Source organism: Simochromis diagramma, unplaced genomic scaffold (genome assembly GCF_900408965.1).
Source record: "Simochromis diagramma unplaced genomic scaffold, fSimDia1.1 OVJJ01000205.1, whole genome shotgun sequence".
Taxonomy (NCBI): Eukaryota; Metazoa; Chordata; class Actinopteri; order Cichliformes; family Cichlidae; genus Simochromis; species Simochromis diagramma.
In genome coordinates, this window is record NW_024386782.1 from 8421936 (window position 1) to 8445038 (window position 23103).

Below are 23103 nucleotides of genomic sequence, written 5' to 3' on the forward strand. Positions count from 1 at the left end.
CTTTTATCTAAAATTCACCCACTCACAGTCCAGTGGGTACATCAAGGACAACTCGGGATTCTGTATCTTGTTCACAGTTACTAATCCGCAGACCTCCTGATTGGTAGATGACCTGCCTACCACCTGAGCCACAGCTGCCCTAAACCGACCACACCACACATCTCACCTCTGTTACGCTGTCCTCACCTCCTACATCACCCTCACATACTTCTCTGCCGCTCCAGACTTCTTCCTGTAGTACCACAATTCCTCCCTTGGCATTTTTCCTATATTAGAAAGTCCATATGAGACTCACGTTACAACAGGAAGATTCAGTAGTTACCAGAAGTTACCAATACTAAAAATTAAAACGGAATAAAACAAAAAAGAAATGCAGGAATTTTTTTCATCTGTCACCCTAAAGCCAAGCTGCACCGTGCCTCGCAAAAGCACAATGCACTTGCCTCCCTTCAGATCTGCAGGCAAAGAACAAAACCCTGACACAGATGTTACAGAGGGAAAAGAAGCAAGAAGATCAAGGAGGTCTTATACCATCTACCACATGGTATTACCTGCGAGGCACATGTAGCTGAATGGAGCAAAGCGAGCCACATCTTGTCAGAAAAGAATGAGGCAGCTGCAGTGGTTGTAACTACAGGTATGCTTATTAAATTTGTACTTACAAAATAACTTATTATTGATTATTTACTGTTTGCAGTTCAGAAAAAGCTGTGATGATAGATTGGCAGACAAATAATTTCAATATTTTTATTAGAAACATTAATACTATGTTTTTAGTCTTGCATTTTTGTTTTGTGGTATTTTTTACTCTATTTCTTGCGGTATTTATGGTATTATTATTTCATTTATAAAATAAATACCCTGTCCTAATATGGGAATTTTGAGGAAGGTTTAAACTAGATTTTATAATACAAAAATTTATGAAGACAGCTTGGGGTGTCTAAATTAATGTTTTTAAATCGCTTTTAAACTCCTTTATGTACCAAATCTTAGTTCGATAGAAAAACATACTTTACTCTAAGAAAGTTTTTAAACCTGAAATCTAGTCTGAAATGTATGGAAGCCCGTTTCCGCCACTAAAAAAAAAAAAAAAGGATCCATAACTCAAAATTTCGAGTTATTTTCTCGAAATTTCGAGTTATTTTCTCGAAATTTCGACATATTAACTCAAAATTTTGAGAAAAGCAACTCGAAATTTCGAGTTAGCGCTGCCAATCAGTAATCTACGTGAATGACGTCATTTCCATGTTACCCGGAAGCTGAAGCCCTCAGCTACAAATGCTACAGCTAAGCTACCGGTATTACATCCAGTCGTCAATGCACAGATTGCTGAGTGTTTTCAGCCTGGCTTCACAAATGATGAAATCCCTGTGTTATTAGCTGAATCACATGGTGTTACTATCAGCAAACATACTTTAATTTGTTGGGATCCGTTTTTGAGTGCGCGGTCCTGCGCCATCTGCTTCCGGGTAACAAGAAAGCGACCTCATTCACGTATATTTTTGATTGGCAGAGCTAACTCGAAATTTTGAGAAAAGTAACTCGAAATTTCGAGTTATATTTCTCGAAATTTCGAGATAATAACTCGAAATTTCGAGAAAATAACTCGAAATTTCGAGTTATGGATACTAGCTTTTTTTTCTTTTTAGTGGCGGAAACGGGCTTCCGTAGAAATGTTTTACAGATAGATAGAAATATAAAATTTAAAGTAGATTACAAACAGTCCTCTATGTACTTGACTAGTAAATAAATACAACCAAATCTGTAAAAATGTAAACGAAATGTTCTGCATATTTGATTTTATTTTATCTGTTTTCAGAGTATTTTATATCATTTATTTATTTATTTTTTAATTTTTGTTATTTTATGTATGACAAATGCCAGAGGCAAGATTTATAAAAATCACAAACAGAACTTTTTAAAAGCAGTTGACTTTCAGTCTATAGACAAAGGCCGTAGACTGAACAAATACCAAAATTCAGGATATTTCATATATATATATTTTTGTTTTGTTTTCCAAGTTCACAAAATCGTTTCACTGACTTTTTTTTGTTTAACTTACTTTACTTACTTTTTTGAAATTTACTTTGCACTTTTTTTTTTTACATTTCTAGTTTTTATTATTTTTTCAGTTAAATAAAAAAAATCCAGTTTTAGTTTTTTGTCTACTTTCAGTTAACTATAAAAACCTTGGTTATTTTGATAGAAAAACAACATGTTTTAACATAATTTTCCCTTTCCTTTTCAGTTAAATCTAATAATGATAATATATGATTTATTACTACTATATTTGTGATACTATATCTGTCTATCGCGTACTTGTCATGTATAAATCACACAGGCATACAAATAAACATTTGAAGCTGTGCAATGAACTTGTCAAAGCAGATGTGCAGCTGACATGGTGTACGGGAACACTAATAGCGTTTGGCTCTGAACGCACAAATGAAATAAAGACTCATTCCTCTAAAGTCAGACAAAAGAGCACTCTAACGGTATCCCACATCTGCGAAATACAATCGCCGCGATGCTCCAAAAACGCGGAAGCATGCCTGGTTTGGCATCTGCTCAGAGCCATCTGTGGCCAATCCAAGCCCCTGAGCGCTCCGTGAACGCAGCTGAGTGCTGGTGACGGTTCTCGGGAGCAGCTTAGTCAGAAACAGGAGTGACCGCTAGCTTCATGACAGCCGTGCAGACATCAGTGAACTAGCGGGAGCGGAACATCTTTCGCAGGGAAGAAGGAGCGGGAGAGACAGAGGGAGAGCGAGGGGGCAGCTGGAAGGAAAGGGGGCGGCTACTGGACGTTGCTTTCCTCGCGTTTTAAACCGAGTAAACACTCGCATCGATTTCGGGCTAGCCTCTTTTGAAGACCTCGAAAACATAAGCTGGAAGGTTAGCTAGCCGCCGCCATCTCTTCTCAGTCGGAGCGACCGCCGTGTCTTCCACACTATGGGGAACGCTGCCACCGCCAAGAAGGGCAACGAGCTAGAGAGCGGTGAGTGCGAGCTGTCGTTTGAACTCAGCAGTATTATTGTGTTGCGTTTAGTCATCTCAACAAGATGCCACGAAGCAGCCAGCTAGCCTGTTATAACTAAAAACTGTTTAAACTACCAGCCAGAGTAAAGCAAGGGAGGGCCGTCCGTCCGTCATCGCCCCCCGCACATTCCCACATTGCACCGACGCTGAAAGCAGTCTCCGTTTAGATAGAAAAATGAGCATGAAGGATTGTTTTTGTGGTTCTGCGAATATATATCCATTTTTTTTAAATAGGGGGGCTACTGAAGGTAGCTATAGCGCCAAGAAGACCCCGGGATTGTTGTGGTTTTTTGGCATTCAGGGGGGTGGGGAAGGGGAGCCCTGGCAGTGTTAGGAGACTATTAAAGCCTGTTAAGTAGCCAGGAAAACAGTGCGTGTCTATTAATGGCTCTCTATGGTCATTTCAAATGTTAAAAAGGCGGTTTGCATGCAAACTGGAGCACAAGAAAGCCTGGAAGAGCAGCTAGCCTGCTAACTTTAGCTTTAAGTGGTGGTGGTGGTGGTAGTGGTGGGGGGGATTAGCCCTCAGAAGGCCCCTGTCACTTCATTGCCTCTTGATGGTTGTAGCTTTCTAGGGCCTTCATACACTGACACACTCATCAGCGACTTGTATTTGTCTCATGTCAAAATCCCTGCTTAATGAGTAAAAATCCTGAGCCTTAGCATCACCTCGCCACCTCTTTTGTTGTGTCATCTCGAGCTTTATAATTCTTTGGCTCTTGCTGCATATTTGACTGCAGGCTTCTTCTCAACAATAACAACAGCAGCTAGTTGTACGAAGACAGAAAGTTTTCACAGATGGTCTTAAATCTGCGGCAATAAACCGCAGGCTCTTGGGTAATTGTTAAATAAATAGACAGTAAATTTTATCTGAAGGCAGCGTAGGATTGTTCCTGCCCCGGGCTCTTCACTGCCACATTTTATTCTGGGCTGCATAAACAGCAGCATGACCAAATATGGTGGAGAAATGACAAATGCCCTCTTTCCATTCATAAAGCTTGGACCTGCTGCCGTCTTCCCAGCATTAGGGCCGCACGCTCCCCAGAAAGCACACTTTAATCGTGTCACTCATTTGTTTAGAGTCCCTTTGCTAATCTTACTGTGGTAAAGGTCCATCAGGGCTCACTTCTCACACTCAGTGTCATTGACTGGAGCAGCTTGTCATCAGACCTTCGTCAGAGGATAAGGGGTATTACAAGCTTTGAAAGGTTTGACGTAGCTCAGACTAGGCCAGTGTTACTTTGTGCTCATATGCTTTTATGTGTGCAGCTGGTCATCATTGAGCATCCCCTTGCTCTTAAATAATAAAAAAAAAAAATCCTCCTGTATTTGGCTACAAACAAAAACACGCCCAGAGCATTTTCTTACTCTTAAAAAAAACAACAACACAAAGCCGAGAACCATCTGTGTTGAGTTGTACACTGAGTTTGTTTAAGGTAATGCCACTTTATGATGCAGTGATTGCTGAGATTTATTGACCTGTAGAGAGACACCAGACAGGCCCTGTGCACAGTTCCAAGCAGACGTACTCAGGCAGATGGAGATGATCAGATCAGCTATATTATCTATACTGCCAAGCATTTCCGCTGAATGCAACTATGATCCCTAGACCCTGGGCCATAGCTAACTGTTAAACCCATTTAAGCTGACACTGTGCTCCGAGGGGCAGATTTGTCTGGAGTGTAGCCGCCCTGATAAGACGACCTGGTTACCCACAGAGCTGCACGTTACCTGTGTTTACTGTACATTGATGCAACAAGCTGGACCGGTTGGAAGAGCACTGACACGGTCACACTTGGACGGAGAGATTAAACACTTGCCATCATGACACCTGTTTTATTTCACAGTGCGCGTGTACTGTAGTGTAACTGGATAAGCCAACATAACTCAACCATGTCTTGCTTGTGTGGAGTTTGGCATTGATCTCAGAAAGGGCTTGTCGACTGTGCTAACTTTACTCTATAGACACGCAGCATTGCAAAGAGTATTGAAGATTTAAACTGAACAAGCCTAAACCTCACAGTTTGTTTTTTCTAACCCCCGCACTGAATTAGAGTTGAGACAGTATATTCCTCAAGTTTTTGATATAATTTTTAGATGCTTCATTTATTTCTTTAACAAGCTGGATATTTTCTTCTAATGTATTTGCAGACCTTGGAATTGGAATTTATGCTTAGTTTGTGATGGGTTATTTAAGCAAGGGTAAAAATGTGCCTCTGCAGTTTGGGGCATTATTTTCTTATTTTTAACAGATTAAAGTTTATAAAAGGTCATACTAGAGCTAAGAAAAGTAATTAAGAGAATAGATGATACAAGTTGGCAACAACAGAATATGCAGTGAAACGAAATTTGGTTTTGCAGCTCTACAGATGTTTTAGTTAAAAGTACAAAAATGCATATAAATGGTAACAAAAAACACAAAACGATAACAATAATCACTCAATAGTACAAAAATATTGCGCAGTGGTTCAGCAGGATGAGTGATGTGGCATCTGCAACAGCATCTGCTGTGAAAATGTATAATGGATGATATACAGGGCACTGTTAAATGCAAATGAAATCTGTATGCTATGACCTGCCAGTCAATATATCCAATGGAAACTGAAAAACTGTATTATTTTCCCTCATAAAAATGCTTGTGTTGAACTTGATACCAACAGCACGCTTTAAAAAGTTGGTGAAGGAGGATGTTTACTGCTGTATTGTATCACCTCTTTGTTTTCACAGCCCATTGGAAGAGTTTGGGAACTAAGGAACTGCTGTTGTTTTGAAAGGGTGCTGGAAGTGACTCAGATAGCACGTGTCGGATTCTTAGAAACCAGAACCTCATTTGACAAAATCACTATACTCATGTTAAAGACAAAAACACCCAAATGTCTTGGTGTCCATAGAGTTTATCAACAAAAAAGTTATTGCTAAAAACCTTCAATTCCGACATAGCCACTTATTACTGTACCATAGCTGTTCTTTTTTCAGTGGGAGTGAAAAAAGAAAGGAGATGCTTTAAATAAAAAGTTTGTAGTTCAGATTAGATTTGTAATGTTTTTATCTTTGCTACAGATTATCTTTTCAGGCTGATCTAGCACGCATGGCTGAATTTCTGATACAGCTTTTTTTAAAACACCATAGTAGGCAGTCAGTCTCTTCTTCGATTCCTCACGTGACTCTCAGCTCTGTTTTCATTCCTGTTGCTTCTATTCACTACACATGCTCCATGTTTGTTGACGTGTTATACTTGTTTTTATGTACATGAACTCTATATTTCTCTCTGTCTTCTCTTTTCTATCACGTCATCCGTGTGGGTGATTGTTCCTGCAAAACCTTGGTGATCAATAGAGACCTTTGGTATGCTAAATTCCTCCAAAGATGACCAGAATGGCAAACAGAATTGGTCTTATTGTGAAAACCTGCTAGACGTGCTTGCTTTTTACTTTGTCCTGCTTTGAAAATAATTCAGTATTTTTTGTTATCTGCATTCTCTCAATCTGGATATCTGCTGTGTGTCCCATACATTGGTTTGTTTATGCTTACCATTTTATGCTTTGTTTGGTAGCCTTCCCACAAACTCCTTGTAAGTGATGCACAAGATGCTCAGATAAACTTTTCCCTCTCATTTCTGAGTGCTGTGGTCCTCTTACCGTTTTTAGTAAGGCTACAAAATAACAGAGAACGTTCTGAGTGTCTTGGAATGCATCACTAGTCTGCTTGTTGTGGATGTTGCTGTCTTGTGTTTGTATTTTGTCCCCCTCCTTAAACTAAAGTATGTGATACTTTTAATATATGTTTTAATTCATATCCAGATGAGAGTTGATTGCCCGTATTGTTCTCCTCATTTGTTCCTTTCCCTTCTATAACAATGCCCTTCGTTCTTTTTGCCAAATATAACTTTTGTACTCATAAGCCAAGCTCTTTTGGCATAAAGAAGTGTGTGCTGACTGCCTGTCTGTGCTCTTTATCTTTTAGTTAAAGAGTTTCTAGCCAAAGCCAAAGAAGATTTCTTACGGAAATGGGAATGCCCACCACAGGTCAGAATCTCGAAAAGTTGAACTCGCTATTTAAAGACTTGGCACACGAAGCAGGCTAACATAATGTTGTTTCAACAGAGCACGACGTGCCTAGATGACTTTGACAGATTAAAGACGCTGGGTACCGGCTCGTTCGGTAGAGTCATGCTGGTGAAGCACAAAGGAACAGAGCAATACTTCGCCATGAAAATACTGGACAAGCAGAAGGTCAGTGGCAACACTGTCAAACAGACAGTAGTGTTGACATAAGCGGGAACCACGCAGTGACGATGAAAGTGAGGTGGCGCTAAACACATCCAACAAATGGCTGCTAATCTTCTTAAAAAAATGACATTATAACCTGTTCTTGTTGTATTAAAAGGGTTACTGGGGGACACAAGTAAAATAAATTATAACTAAAAGCTGCCTTTGCTTTCAGTGTTCAGCCGCGTCTGTTGCTAATGTTAGTGAGATTTCCCCGGCAAGGTCATCTTATCTCTTTATCTGTCAGGTGGTGAAACTCAAGCAAATAGAACACACATTAAATGAGAAGAGGATATTACAGGCAGTGAGCTTCCCCTTTCTCGTCAAACTTGAGTACGCATTTAAGGTACAGTATGATTTTTGGCATTATATAATTAAAATTCCTTTATTTGAGTCTCAGTAAAATTAAAGTGTGTTTTTTGGCCCCTCCCCTCTTGTTTTAGGACAACTCCAATTTGTACATGGTAATGGAGTATGTTCCAGGTGGTGAGATGTTCTCACACCTAAGACGAATTGGAAGGTTCAGGTTAGTTTTCTTCTGCAGTCTCCTGCGGTTTTGATTCGTCATATAGATTTTCTGATATTACTCGCGCGTGTTTGTTTACGACTCTAAACAGAATTATCTCTTCTTCCGTTCCAGTGAACCACATGCGCGGTTTTATGCCGCCCAGATAGTGCTGACATTTGAATACCTCCATTCACTAGATCTCATATACAGAGATCTGAAACCCGAGAATCTTCTCATTGACCACCACGGCTACATTCAGGTGAGCCAGAACACAGATCAATACACCATTCTGCTGTGTTTTCTGTGTGTCCACACTTGCTGAATAAACAATGTGCGACTGACTTCCAGGTGACAGATTTTGGATTTGCTAAGCGGGTAAAAGGCAGGACATGGACGTTGTGTGGGACACCGGAGTACCTGGCTCCGGAAATCATACTCAGCAAAGTATGGACGTCATTTTGTAACTTTATTTTTTCATTACTTTTCCGCACTGCATCAAAGCATTTTTCCTTACTTTAATCATTATTTGATTAATATTGAAAATCATTGATGCCACACAGAAATGTTGAAGTAAAATAACATCAAGCTGCTGTTGTGTGACTACATAGGAAGAAAAGGTTTACAGCTTGTCTTTTAAACAGCTTGTCTGTAGGACTGCAAGCAACCTCATCACTGGTTCCTTTCTAGACATGTAGGTGAGCTTTAAGTGTCCGCTGCAGCTCAATGGAAGTGGACCTACTGCCTGTGTAAATAAGAAGGGCACATTCTAACAACACAAAACTTTTAGTTATAGGTGATACAGTAATAAAAACTCCCGGGTAACTTTAGGTACAGATCTCCATTTGGCTTCAGAACTGACTGAATTCTTCATTTTATATAGATTCTGTTCTCATAAAGGGATGGACATGGTCAACAATACTCTGTGATGTTTAAACGATGCTCAATTGGTACTCGGGCTCAAAGTGTGCCAAAGAAATATCCCCCACATCATTACACCACCAGCAGCAGCCTGCATGCCTGCAACATGCTTTCATGTTGTTTTCACTAAAACCTGACCAAATTTTGGAGCAGAAATCGAGACTCATCAGACCAGGCAACATTTTTCCATCTGCTATTATTGAGTTTTGGTGAACCAGTGTGATTTATAGCCTCAGTTTCTTGTTCTTAGCTGACAGGAGTGGCACCAGGTGTCCTCTTCTGCTGTTATAGCCAATCTGCTTCAGGGTTCAGTGAGTTTTGAATGCAGTTGCTGTTGACTTCTCATTCTCTTCTGGCCTTTGGCATCAACAAGACATTTTTACACAGAGAACTGCTGCTTTCTGCATAGTTTCCCTTTGTCAAACCATTCTCTGTAAACCCTAGAGTTGGTTGTGTGGGATAATCCCAGCAGATCAGTTTCTCAAATCCTCAGACCAGCCTGCCTGGCACCAACAACTATATTAAGGTCTAAGTCACTTAAAACACCCTTCTTTCCCATTCTGATGCTCAGTTTGAACTTCAGTAGGTTGTCCTGACCGTGCATAAATGAATTGAGATGTGCAGTATGATTGGGTGATTAAACATTTGTGTTAATTGCGTTTATGAGTACTGTTTCATTTCTGCTAATGGATGCTTGTAAAGCCTAAACACTGGTTTCTATGACAAAAAAATAAAAATCATCATTAAAAGAAAAGGACTGTTGCAGGAATTTATCTAGAGAGGGAACAGAATTGTCTGTGCTTGCTATACAAATGTCTTATTTCTATATATAAAGTTCCAGTTTTCTAACTGCAGGTCAGAGTAAAATTAGTGGTGACGGGCAGATTCTTACAGTGCAACTAACCAAAGCTCCTCAGTGTTATTATCCAAGTGCAGCTGCGGGAGCCATTTGGAAGTTTTCTCAAGTGATAAATTATAATGAGAAAGTCTTAAATGTCTTAAAAACAGCCTACTTTTTCTCCAAATATATACTAGAAGTGTTTTTCTTCTTGTGTGTTTCTGTTACATTAACATGTGTTATGTTCATTTTAGGGCTATAACAAAGCTGTGGATTGGTGGGCCCTTGGAGTCCTCATCTATGAAATGGCAGCTGGCTACCCGCCTTTCTTTGCAGATCAGCCTATTCAGATCTATGAGAAGATTGTGTCTGGAAAGGTAAGAAGCTGCTTCTTTTGGAAATGCAAACATGATGGCATGAGGAGCAACGGTCACGCATGATAGCTAAGTTAAATTAAATGTGCACGACTGCTTTAACTACTAGAAATGAAATCCTAACACTTGCGGCCTTTTCAGGTTCGGTTCCCGTCTCACTTCAGCTCCGATTTAAAGGACCTGTTGAGAAACCTGCTGCAGGTGGATCTGACCAAACGCTACGGCAACTTGAAGAATGGAGTCAATGACATCAAAGGACACAAATGGTTCGCCACAACAGACTGGATCGCAATCTATGAGAGAAAGGCAAGATACCAAACACACATTAAAGTGACACCATACAGAATTAGCTCGTAGAGTTAATTACATATCGATTTACACCCATATTTATTTATTTATTTTCTAGAAAGTTTCTAAATACTCTTCAATCAGTTTTACTACACGGTCCTTCCTGATTGTCGTTACTGTTGCATGCACAGTATTTACTTAATATATTTATTTTATTTTTTTAACTGGCCAGTAAAGGTGTGGGGTTTTTTCACTTGGAAATCACCCAGCTTTACTGCACATGGTGCCACATGCCAGTTTGCAGGCGTGACAGTGATAATGGACTGTTTGGATAAATCTAATTGGTTATTTAGCTTGGGCTTAAATCTTATAGACTTCCTTTAGTTTAGCTTAATATGGAATCATTATGGGTTTTTTTTTTATTAACTTTGTTTTTGCACTATACCTGTGATTTGCTATAAGATGAAAATAAGCAGCGTTCTCTGTTCAAGTTAGTCCAGTAAAACTCCAGAGTAGTTCCTCATGAGGAGAATTTCTTCCTGGGGTTTTATGAAGTAAAAGTAAGATAAAGAGCTGCAAAAAGGAAGAGAAGCCATTTTGTATTTACAGTGAAGTTGGAGCCTTTTCTTTGTGGACAGAAATTCAGTTGCCTTTAGTATATTGCTGTATGACAGTGTTAGAATGTAATATCTTGGGCCAATCACTGTGTAGTCTCACTGTAAGTTGGCGGGCACCCATGCTGAGATTTTATGAAGTCCCAGTGAACAAATATCCTATTTGAATATTCTAGTCCAGCTCATATAAGCATATTTTGTTATCTTTGCAGAGGTCCTTTCTTCTCTTTGATCATTTTGTTTTAATATGTATTTTCAGGATGGAATAATTATGGAAAAAAAAGTAGACATCTGACTACGACGAAATGATCAGATTAATTGTATAACATTTGTTTCTGGATCCTGGCTAATGTCACATGCTTCTGCGTGTAAGGTTATTCTCTGACATGTAGTAAATCCAGAGCAGAGGGAGTTGAACGGGCAACTCTGAAAAAATGCCACAGTTTTTGTCTTTAAGATATACACGTTGTGTTGTACTGAGTGCATCTTTGAAAGTAGTGTTCAGTAAGTGATGTATTGAAGCATTACAGATGCAACTCTGCTGTTTGAGAAAATCATCCAATCACAGTTTGTCTTTAGTCTCAGTTATGTGTATTGTGTATTTGAATAAGCTGCAATCATATGACTTCTGTTAAATAATGGGTAAAAATTAATGTACAAACACAGTACAAAGAGCAAGTGAAAAGAAAGTTAAATATAGATCATATAAATTATATTAATTTTATCAAGGATAATGCTTTGTCCGAAGAGGTCAAATATACAATGTTTGCCAGATGGCTAATTTTTAACTGTTGTCCACAAGCCAGATGTAAACAAACAAACAAACAAACAAATAAAACATACTGAATGACTAAATTCAGTGCATCATTTAGAAGAAAAATCAATATTTATAAAAATTAAAGTAGAACTTAACGCATAGTTGAGTCAGCGACTTTTAGCTTTTCTAAAATTTTTCTAAAATTCCTGTTAATTAAAACATCTTTGCAGACAAATATTTCAGTGACCTAAGTGCGTCTCCTAGAAGCAAAATGTGAAGTTTTTCACTCCAGTACCATGGACATGAATGAAGCTTGGAGTACCAAGTGCCCGACAGCTGTGAGATCATTTGCCATTTCGCCTGCAACGTTTTGCATACAGGGCAGGTATTACCACTTTGGAAAAATAATTGCGTTGGGGATAACGGCTCTTTTGTCCCCATATGTTGATCATTTGCCAGAAGCCTGCATTACTCGCCCTGTTTTTTTTTTTTTTTTTTTTTTTTTTTTAACTCTCATATCTTTGGTTAAATTAGTGTGGCTACTTTTTGGATTTCAGCGTGTCTTTGTGAGCCAGACGGATACGCATACGAAGGCGTTGCATTGGCTTATTTTTACAAACGTCTGAGTTGATGTTGGAAAATTCTTGTTAGCAGCCATTGCATTGTTTTTCCTTAGCCTTCATGCATTAATTATCCTGCAGTTTGTGATGTGTTTTCAATAAGGTACTTGTGCTGCTTTGCGGCACAGACATAATATGACTTGGCTGACGTTGCTTGCCCTACATCCAAAGTATTTCCAAACTATGAATGATGATCCGCTTCTAGGGACAAGCTCCACGTCGTGCTGCGCCAGACATTTAAATTTTGTTTCGATGGCTGTTACCTGGAGTATATCACCCCAGTCAAGTGCTTTCAGGAAATGTGATGCTGAACAGTTATGGGAAGTCAAACTCTCAAATGATTGAGATTAAAATTTGAGTCATTGTGCAGCCCTAGTTAAAATGTAGCTATACAAAATCCTGTTAAATTAGAGGGGACAAAGATGAAAGTACAAGCGATACCAGAGGTACCCATTAACCTGTAACATATTTGATACATACAGTTTTTCATCATCATTATGATTCTGCTCTTTTGGGTTTTTCTTCTCCCATAAAACCTAAATAAATTGGACAATACACTTTTAAACGATAAATTGCAAAAATTGTCAGAAGATTCAATGAACAAATTCTCTGAATGATTTCTTGGTTAGGGCTTTAAAGGGTTAACTCTTTGCTATGCATCAGCTGGTTTGTACAGTGTGTGTCTGATTATGTATGAAGGCACAAGTGTCTATATCTGTGGTGTGGAAGCTCTTCAGATCAGATGCTTTGAAGATGATTTTTAAAATGGGATTAAGATGTCTAATCAAAGGATTCATGCTTTTGTGCTTTGCTGTACTCATAGGACGTGAATAAAGTAGTTTTAGGAATGAAAAGCAGACTTTAGAGGGAAATTTAGATGTGTGTGCTCTCGTATCTGCACATCTGGTGAATTGTTACACAAACTGCAGAGTTGACAGTTTTTGTTAAGTTATTAAAAACTGCCTCCATTGTAAAGGGAGAGGCTTCAGACACGAGCTATCTGACAGGCACATCATTTAAGTTGACAGCATTCAGGGTTTGCCAGGACAACAGATGCTGTCTACATTCACTGTAATACAATACAGTCTTGCCTGCTCTACTGACAAGCCAGTGTAGGCATAAATATAATATAATCTCACCCAGTAAAACAAGTCTTTCTGTTCTTCTGCAGGTTGAAGCTCCATTCATACCAAAGTGTAGAGGCCCGGGGGACACCAGCAACTTCGACGACTACGAGGAGGAGGAAATCCGTGTTTCTTTAACGGAAAAATGCGCAAAGGAGTTCGCAGAGTTTTAGGACGTGAGAACATGGATATATCAGGGAAAATAAGGGGATCTTTGCACTCTTCTGAAGACTTGGGATGGAGCAGAGACCATCTTTTTCAGATCTACTACATAGTCCCTTCATTCCACAAGGCTGAATGAGGTCGCCATGATCCTTGGGTGCCGATAACCTGTCACCGTCACGTACACCTGCATATTAAAGCAGACACATCACTTTTCTCTTTCTTTCTTTTGGTTTGTTTTTGTTTTTGTACTTATCCATTTTTTTTTACTTTGAAGCAGTTAGTCTTGGATGTTGTTATCCCCTATAAAAATGTGATATTTTTCAATTTATGAGGAAAAACTGACAGTGGCCAATAATGATACACACGTTTTGGGTTGTAGGGATTCCCGTCCAGTTGTCAGCAATGTAAATTAAGAGTGTGCATCACATTTAGATTTTGTCTTAGGTGCAAATCTGTCCAGACATTTGACAACTTTGACTGATTAAAGGATGACCAAATGGGAAAACGCTAGGTGACACAAGAAGAGAGGTCCTTTCTATTCTTTGCTTTAAGCCTTAGAGAGCCAAATCCTTAGATGAGCCCCCCTCACCCCCATGTTCACTGTCTCCTTTGTATCGTGACCCAGGCACAGCAAGCCATGCAGAAAATGACAAACCTTGTTACATTAGTAAAAATGTAAAATCCACTTGTTTGTTTGATCTGCTTGGGTCCGCTAGTTACATGTAAAGTTTGATATGTTACAATATTTTGTCGCTGTGTCAAACATTATAGTCATATTGTTCCCATCGGGCCTGCTTATAAAGACCCTCATTACAAGTCTGTGGAACAACGTGACCTTGGTAAAAGGGAGTAAAGAGAAATCCTTTTAGGATTTTAACTTTTATGTAAAGCTGAGAGGGTCAGTGTGAATAGTGTTGCATCTCCGCGCCTCAACATTTAGTGAATCTTAAAAAAAAAAGAAGTATAATGTACTCAATGAAAGATGTTTTAAAATCTTTGAACAGGAATGCATAAAAAGGATATTTACCATATTCTCCCTGTTATCGCCCCAAAGAGATTCTTTATTTCATTCTTGTCAAAGAATGTAGATTTGCAACTTATAGGTATGCATATTTGAAAGCTTGATTTCAGTTTTCCTCACAATACACTGGCTAAAATGAAGACTGCTCCTTTGTATCACATGTAACCCTGTTATTGTTAAGCTCATTACATCATACGTATATGCATTGTTTCATATATGTTTTTATTTATACACATTAGAGATGCTAATAAATTTTATTTTTAAAAGTGTTGGAATTTTCTTGCACCCTTTCTTCCATTGTGGATTGCGGATCCTACTGTGTGATCTGGGTAGTACCAAAAGTCCAGAGGCCTCAAGAGAAGATATTTTATTTTAGACGTTTTGAGCAAGTTTGTATCACAATCGTCACAATGAGCACGGATTCCTGATTTGGCATCTTGGTATGAACAGCTTGGAACACAACAGTGTATATAAAAGATGGCCATAGCCACCAGTGACGTGAAACCAGAGTATTAAACACAATGAAAACGGTTTACTGTGGATACTAACTTGTGCTTCTCATGGTTTCCGTTCTGCCTGGTTTTCTTTTCCGGAAGTTGTCGTTCGGTTTGGACCTATGGTGTTGCCGTATTTCTATTAGGTACTCGGCGTATGGGTAATGTAGTGTAGCAGGAGACACGTGGGACGCTGCGTTGCCGTTCATTCGAAGTTTACGGAAACATGGCGGGCCTGGAACTGCTGTCTGATCAAGGATACCGTTTAGATGGAAGGAAAGCCACCGAGCTGCGGAAGCTTCAGGCCCGCATGGGTGTGTTCACTCAGGCCGACGGCTCTGCGTATTTAGAGCAGGGGAACACCAAAGCTCTGGCCGTGGTGTACGGTCCCCACGAAGTAAGTGCCGCGGATGGAGGAGAGGGTTAGTGGGGATAAACAATAAAATGCATTTGATTATGGTCATCACACCAGTGACATAAAGTCGCCACATTTTGATATAATATAGTGTAAATACCTGAGAAAGGGGCATTTTCAGCGAGACCTTTTGCTTGTAGCAGTACTTGCACAGTGTGGTATCATTATTAAATTATTGCTCAAAGCAGACGGGATGTGTAGTAAGTTTTATTTAAGGCTCAACAGCATGAAGTATGAATTGAAATCAAAGTTATGATAGCATATACATTCTCTACACTTGTTGTTGAATTCATACCTTGTTTCATGGTATGAATTCAACAACACTTTTCCACTTGAGTTTTTTTAGTCCATATTGAGATAATAGCATCACACAGTGGCTGTTGATTTGTTGGTTGCACATCCATAATATTAATCTCCTGTTACGCCACATCCTAAAGGTGCTCCTTTGGAATGAGACATGGTAATTGTAGAGGTCATTTGAGAATATTAAAGAAACCTGTTTGAGGTGTGTGATGTGGGGTGCTATCCTGCTGGAAGCAAACATCACAAGATGTGATCATAAAGGGATGAACACAGTCAGCAACAATAATCAGGTTGACTCTGTGCAAATGATACGTTTATATTCCATTTGTGTTAACAAGCCGTCGAACAAGTGCACCAAAAAATGTGTCCAGTTGGTGTATATTGCAGCATTTATTTATGTTGGGTGCAGTTAACATTGTTCCAGTGTGTAAGCACAGTAACGTCCAGTCCAAGCTGTACATCAGTCCTTACCTGTCGTTTTCCTCCAGATGCGAGGTTCTCGAAGTCGGACTCTTCATGATCGAGCAGTTATCAACTGCCAGTATAGCATGGCCACGTTCAGCACAGCGGAGAGGAAGAGACGACCACACGGAGACCGCAAATCCACTGAGATGAGCCTCCACCTGAAGCAGACGTTTGAGGCTGCTGTGATGACCCAGCTGTACCCTCGATCTCAAATTGATATCTATGTCAAGGTTCGTGTTGGACTGACGCTTCATCTGGTGAGAGGTATTATTGCAGAAATAGATTTTTTTGTAATTGTTCACAAACACGTTTCCATCGTCTTCCAACAGATTCTGCAGTCAGACGGAGGGAATTACAGCGTGTGCGTGAATGCTGCCACATTGGCAGTGATTGACGCTGGCATCCCCATGCGGGACTATGTGTGTGCCTGCACTGTAGGGTTTGTGGATGAGACCCCCCTTGCTGACCTGTGCTACGCGGAGGAAAATGGAGGCGTGAGCTCATTGGCTTTAGCGCTTCTGCCCCGAGGTGGACAGATCGCTCTGCTGCAGATGGATGCCAGACTGCATCAGGATCACCTCGAGACTCTGATTGAGGCTGCAATGACAGCTTGTAAAGGTGTGAGCAAAGTGCTGGATGAGGTGGTGAGGCAGCATCTTCAAGAAGCCTCGGTGCTCACCGGAGAGTGACGTGGGACGGCAGCGGGAACATGTGGATTCCAAGTGTAGCTTGAAAGTGTTATTGGACTTTAAATATTTACAAATGATATTAACCTTTAATTCATTTATATCAGTCACTGAATACTTTTGTATGAATGTGATAAATGTAATAATAAATATGTTAGTCATGCATCGTTTCCTTATTGGTTGTTTATTTATGAGGGAGGTATTCAAACTTGTCGACATCTGCTCCTGCAGCTTCACCTCTCCACCTGCCATTAAAACACGTATCCTCTCTTGTTTCTACTGACCTTCTCTCCAGGACACACCTCCATCACTCCCGGTTACCTTCCCCACCTGCTCCCTACTGTCTACGATGGAAGCTTGTTTGTCCAACTCCATTTTTTTTTTGCGATTTTAACCTTTTCTCAAAAGTTTAAGTTACCGTACTAAGTTCTTGAAATTTTGTCTTACTTCTGAGCTCACACATTTTGACATGCTATATATATATATATACATATATATATATTTCCACTGGCAAGCTACCACAAGCTACCACATTGATGTTCTACATTTTATAGCAATAAATAATAATTAAAAAAAACTAAGTTTAGATGTTTAAAACTAAATAAACGCGTAAACTCACACGCTAAATGAAAACTACGAGCTTTAGGCATTTAAGAAAAATTTTATGGGAAGTTTTAAACATGTACCTTAAAATAACGATGGAACAGGTTATTCATCGAGTATTTTCAATATTTCTTTGTGTCGTTTTATTTTGTTTTACTTTCTTTTATTTTTAACATGGTTGAGCGGAAGTCGGTGCGCCGCAGTAATGTTCCCGCAGGAACAAGGAAATCGAAAACGTCCAGCAGCGGCTTCTGCGATAAAGCCCCACCTCTGAAGGTGGATGTGACCAGTGGACACAGGTGGGTTTTTCATATATATTCTGCAAAATAATACAAAGTTATTGTTAAACATCTTAAAAAAACGCGTTTGCAGGGTATAGCGGGTTTAAACATTTACCATTTAGCGAAACCGTCCTGGCTAACCTCAGCTGTCAGTAGATGCTCTGACAATGGATCCCAGGAAGCAATTTCTCAGCTCGATATAAAGGCGTGATTACCGCAGCGTCGAATGGTCATAAATGTATTCATATCGATGTTTATTCCTCAGCGGCAGCTATCCTGACGGATTGTTAGTGTGTTTCCTTCAGGATCCGCCAGTAAATCCAGGCTTTGGAGTAACGTTACAGCTGATAATATGGGGCTGCTATCTGACCCAGACAGAAGACGGGCTTTGATCAGCATGCTGACTCGCCTCAATGCCCCAATCTGGTGAGCTTTAGTCAGTGCGAACCGTCTGCCTACTTTCGTTTAGCTCTCTCTCTCTATTAATATTACTTCTGTCTTGTTTTAGTGTGGTGTGCTACTTTGCCGGTGTGGCTTGGTTCATGGGTTTGGCCTTTGAGCCGTTCACTCTGCGGACATACATGTCTGAGAATGCCATGGGCTCTACCATGGTGGAGGAGCGCTTTCCAGCTGGGGAGAGAGCGCTGGCCACAGGGAGGGAGTTTGCAGCCCATAAGAAGAAAGTTGGGTAAGGTTTACTATAAGCTTGTGGGTCTTTATGCAGTTTGTTCCTAGTTTTTTGTTGTTTTTTTCAAACTCAAGTCTAGGTAGAAGTCTGATCGTTTTTAGTGTAATCTTGTTTGACTATTTGCTTCTCTGCAGTGGGATGCCAGTGGACTGGCTTGTGAAGAATATGCAGGATCGAGGACTGGAAGTGTTTACTCAGAGCTTCTCTCGCACACTACCCTTCCCTGATGAAAACAAAGAGCGATATGTACGTTTATCGTGGAAAACTGATTTTGTTCTCAGCAAGATACAGACTGGTGTTTGCATAATCTTTATGAATATTTCATGACTTTGTTTTTGGTGCTGTCTCCTCTTCTTGGCAGATTGTAAAAGGCACAAATGTATATGGTATCCTTCGAGCTCCTAGAGCTCCACGAACTGAAGCCTTGGTGCTGAGTGCTCCCTGCAGCCCAGGTGATGGCAACAACCAGGCTGTGGGACTGCTTCTCGGCTTGGCTCAGTACTTCAGAAGTGAGTACAACACCCATTCCTCTCCTTCTCCACAATTTGAATGATGCTGCAGTTGCTTTTCTTGGTTTAATGAATGTTGTTTGTTTAATAGATCAGATTTACTGGGCCAAGGACATCATCTTCCTTGTCAATGAGCATGATTTGATTGGTATGCAGGCCTGGTTGGAGGGCTACCATCACACCAACACTACAGGTGATCAAACACGTGTATCTAGTTACAGTACAGTAAAATAAAGGAAAGAGATGTACAACTAAGTTAACTTTACTGCTGAAATGGTTCATCCAGGTATGTCGTGGTCTCCATTACAAGGCCGTGGTGGATCAATTCAGGCAGCACTGTCCCTGGAGCTTAGCAGTGATGTCATCACCAGTTTGGACCTGGTACTGGAAGGCCTCAATGGCCAGTTACCCAACCTGGACTTAGCAAACCTCTTCTATGCCTTTTGTCAGAAGATAGGAGTTCTTTGCACCATCCAGGGCAAGGTAAATGCTTATAAACAGACGCACTCTGCTCTGTGCATGGTTAGCAGAGTGCTAAGATTATGTGTTGGAGAGTCGTTATGTAGCTTTTCTTTGTGGATGTGTTTACAGCTGCAAAGGAACGATTGGGATAGCGTGTCAGGGTACAGCCACGCTGTCCAGACTATGATGCTGATGGTGATGAAGCAGGCCAGTGGGCGGCCCTGGGGAGATCACGGCCTGTTTCTGCGCTACCACATCGAAGCTGCAACCATCAAGGGTGTCAACAGCTTCCGGCAGTACAAGACTGACGCCACTACCATCGGCAGGTCAGAGATGGTGTATACTGATTTTGTTTATATTTAAGGCTTTTATGTTCTGCTTGTAATTTGACACTTTTATGATCTTTTTTTTGTCTAAATGAATGTCCTGCAGGCTGCTGGAAGGAATGTATCGTAAGCTGAATAACCTCCTGGAGCGCCTGCACCAGTCCTACTTCTTCTACCTCATGCCGTCACTCTCTCACTTTGTCTCTATTGGATACTACATGCCAGCCTTCGGCCTGCTCGCCGTTATTCTGCTGCTTCGTGTATCCTGAAATAAAAATGAAATGAAATGTATAAAAGAAACCTAATAACAGCTGAGAGCAGGGTGGGAACAAATTCAACCTTCAGTTTTTTTCCTTGACTGTAATACAGGCATTAGACTTGTGGGTTCAACTCAATACACCACCATCGACAACAGAGGATGGAGTTGCTGACATTGATCAGGTTAGACACACGTGCTAAGACAAACTCATCAAAACTGAACCTGAATTTTGCTGGTTAAGTAACACTTTAATAAAAATCTGCTTCCTCCCAGCAGTCCAGTCCAGGAGTGCTGTCGGTGTTGACTCCTCTGGTGATCAGCCACCTGACAGGAGTTGCTCTGTACGCGCTGCCGATCCGTTTTCAGGAGACTGCTGTCGAACATTTCCCTGTGTCTGAGACCGAGGCTGTGGTCCTGACAGCAATTGCTATTTACACAGCAGGCCTGGCGTTGCCGCATAACACACACAGGTACTACATAATATGTGTGTGTGTGTGTGTGTGTGTAAATTGATTTTCCTTGTTTATTTCCTTGTACATTTTATTAAATACACCTGTCCTACTGCTTGTTAACCCAAATATTTAATCAATCAATCATATGATAGTAAGAAGTGGTTTGTCTGAGTATTTCACAAACTGCCCACACAACCATCTCTAGGGTTTACAGAGAATGATCAGAAAAAGAGAGAAAAATATCCAGTGAGCGACAGTTCCTGATGTCAGAGTAGAGTGACTCGAGGAGGGCAAAACATTAATGTACAAACTATGAAACTGAGTTTTCAGTATGAGCACAAATTCAAATCATTCAGGGTTCTCACACTGAGTTATGTATGCATCAGTGCACACACTTAAGAGACATCCACATAGGAAGTGATTTCACAGCAACCAGAAACCACAGAAAGTCAGTAGCACTTGGTAACTTTAAGTTAAAAAGGGGACGGCGACGTAAAATCTGTGGGGCCCGAATGAGTCGATCAACTAAAGTGAGCTTCCTGTGTGGATTACCCCTCAAAGTTCAGTACATAAACTTAAATTGTAAACATGTCAAAACATAACTTTTAGTTGATTATCAGACAATGGCTAACTTGACGCAGGAGATTAAGTGAGCTGTTGTGTTGTTTGTTGCAGACTGCTGTCGGGGGAGGGCACGGAGCAGGGCTGGAGAGTGCTGAAGCTTGTCGCGGTGCTGTACCTGGCTGTGCTGCTGGGCTGCACTGCCCTCATCAACTTCTCCTTAGGCTTCATTCTGGCTCTCACTCTGGTGCCCTTAGCTGCCTTTGTCACACCCCACGTTCCAAAGTAAACACCTGCACAGACACTTTGGCCTTCATAGCCTTCTATCACTACAGAACTAAAACCGTGTTCTGCTCTTTTTCTCTCTCCAGGGTTTTGTCAGCGTTCATCTTGGTCATCCTCAGCCCAGCTTGCACGCTCCTGTTTTCAGTCTTTTTCTTTCAAGAGCTGCAAGACATGCCTGTCAGCTTCCAAGATGGCTGGTTGCTGTATCTATCAGTCATTTCACAGGGGATCCTGGACCACTCCCTGTACGGATCTTTAGTCTACCCACTCATAGCATTGCTGGTTTATCCATGCTGGCTGCTTTTCTGGAACATCCTCTTCTGGAAGTAGCCCACAGGTCCACTGAAGGGTCTCGTGAGTGCGACCGCCCTCCGAAATGTACTCAGGTCTGTCATTGCTGGGTGAATGTGAAGAATTACCAGTTGAATCCACTGGAGAGGAAAAAACAATGTACTGTAGTTGCCTTGGAGAAGACGCAGCAACTCCAACTCCATGTTTGGACATTTGGTTATTACGTTTACTCAAAATATTTCAGTCTTTAAACATCAGAGGCATTTCTGAGTCACCAAAAACTATTTGAAAGTGAGCAAAATGAACTGATTTCTACTTAACATCAGTCTCAGAATTACACAGTATAGCTGCATGAAGGGGATGAGTTTCCCAATAACTATAAAAGTCACCGTTGGGTTGATTTGTGTAAAAGGAGATTTTGATTAAAGACTTTTTTCTAAAGGTTTTTTGGGGGGATACATAAAAAACAATACAGTTTTTTTATTAATCATACAGGATGCTAAACATTGACTCGGTACCAACATATAAAACAGTGATATAATGGTAGAAACCATTTTGGCCGTCTGCCTCTTTTTAAAATGTTTGTCTGCATTGGAACAAGCCATCACTACATCTAATATTTTTATACTTGTTGAAACTTTGGTTTGTGTTTATTTCATATTTATGGCTGCCAAAAATAAAATACATTTTGACACCTTCCTGTATTATCACTGCACATACGTACATCTTATTTACTGCGGCAACATAAATACATAAAAACGTTCCATTGGGACAGGGGTGTTCACGAATTTGATATCATTTACTGTGTCACAGAATTATTTAACATTATAATCTGTAATATAATAAACATGGATGAAAAATAGTTTTTTTAGTGTAGAAAAACACACACAAAAAAAAGAGTGAAATGACACTTTTCCTACAGAAAGATTTCAGACCTGTTGCCACAGATTAAAAGGCCCTGTACAAACATCTGGAGGGTTTACAGAGAACGATCAAAGACAAAATACCCAGTGAGCTGCAGTTCTCTGGTTAAACATGCCTGTTTGATGCTAGAGGTTGGAGAAGAATGACCACACTGCTTCAAGATAAGACCCAGAAATAACCACATTACAGCAAAGTATGCTGAAGAGCATCTTGAGCCTTTAAGCCGATGGGCTACAGCAGCAGAAGATCGCACCAGATTCTGTTCACCTAGGAGCAGGAAGCTGAGGCTATGATTCACACCGCAGCCTTCTTGAGTATTGATGCTGACCGTGTTCATGCCTTTATGACCACAGTGGACCCATCGTCTGATGGCTGCAGGATAACGTACCATGTCAGAAAACTCAAATCATCTCAAACTGGTTTCTTGATATGACAATGAGTTCACTCTACTCACATGGCCTCCACAATCACAGATCTCAAGGCAACAAAGCACCTTTGGGATGATGTGGAACAGGAGATTAACATCATGTATGTGCAGCTGACAGATGTGCAGCATCTGTACGATGCC

General features: G+C 40.5%; 2 protein-coding genes and 1 pseudogene across 5 annotated transcripts; all 3 read left to right on the plus strand.

Annotated features, from left to right (window-relative positions):
* Positions 1–2496: 2496 nt before the first annotated feature.
* LOC120726992 lies at positions 2497–14800 on the plus strand (annotated as a pseudogene).
* A 111-nt stretch (positions 14801–14911) lies between these two features.
* On the plus strand, positions 14912–17057 carry exosc4 (exosome component 4). The gene is made up of 3 exons (XM_040021106.1): positions 14912–15422; positions 16232–16438; positions 16538–17057. The coding sequence occupies exons 1-3, from the start codon at positions 15252–15254 to the stop codon at positions 16895–16897; spliced, it is 738 nt and encodes a 245-aa protein (XP_039877040.1). The 5' UTR covers positions 14912–15251; the 3' UTR covers positions 16898–17057.
* Positions 17058–17697: 640 nt separating this feature from the next.
* Positions 17698–22315, plus strand: gpaa1 (glycosylphosphatidylinositol anchor attachment 1). 4 transcript variants are annotated; one of them, XM_040020977.1, is made up of 13 exons: positions 17698–17796; positions 18084–18204; positions 18287–18466; positions 18601–18712; positions 18828–18975; positions 19067–19168; positions 19262–19458; positions 19567–19763; positions 19870–20023; positions 20133–20204; positions 20296–20492; positions 21150–21320; positions 21407–22315. In XM_040020977.1, exons 2-13 carry the CDS (start codon positions 18131–18133, stop codon positions 21648–21650), a joined length of 1848 nt encoding a protein of 615 aa, XP_039876911.1. In that variant the 5' UTR covers positions 17698–17796; positions 18084–18130; the 3' UTR covers positions 21651–22315. The 4 variants fall into 4 exon arrangements, with proteins under 4 accessions (XP_039876911.1, XP_039876936.1, XP_039876927.1 ...); XM_040021002.1 differs by having other exon boundaries at positions 20299–20492; XM_040020993.1 differs by having other exon boundaries at positions 17745–17796; positions 18044–18204.
* The last annotated feature ends 788 nt before the right edge of the window (positions 22316–23103 follow it).

Coding starts and splice junctions, on each gene's coding strand:
- gpaa1 (XM_040020977.1), top strand. CDS start 18,131: ATGGGGCTGCTATCTGACCCAGACAGAAGACGGGCTTTGATCAGCATG. Junction 18,467..18,600: donor GCCCATAAGAAGAAAGTTGG/GTAAGGTTTACT, acceptor GCTTCTCTGCAG/TGGGATGCCAGTGGACTGGC. Junction 19,169..19,261: donor CCATCACACCAACACTACAG/GTGATCAAACAC, acceptor TGGTTCATCCAG/GTATGTCGTGGTCTCCATTA.
- exosc4 (XM_040021106.1), top strand. CDS start 15,252: ATGGCGGGCCTGGAACTGCTGTCTGATCAAGGATACCGTTTAGATGGA. Junction 15,423..16,231: donor TGGTGTACGGTCCCCACGAA/GTAAGTGCCGCG, acceptor GTTTTCCTCCAG/ATGCGAGGTTCTCGAAGTCG. Junction 16,439..16,537: donor AAATTGATATCTATGTCAAG/GTTCGTGTTGGA, acceptor GTCTTCCAACAG/ATTCTGCAGTCAGACGGAGG.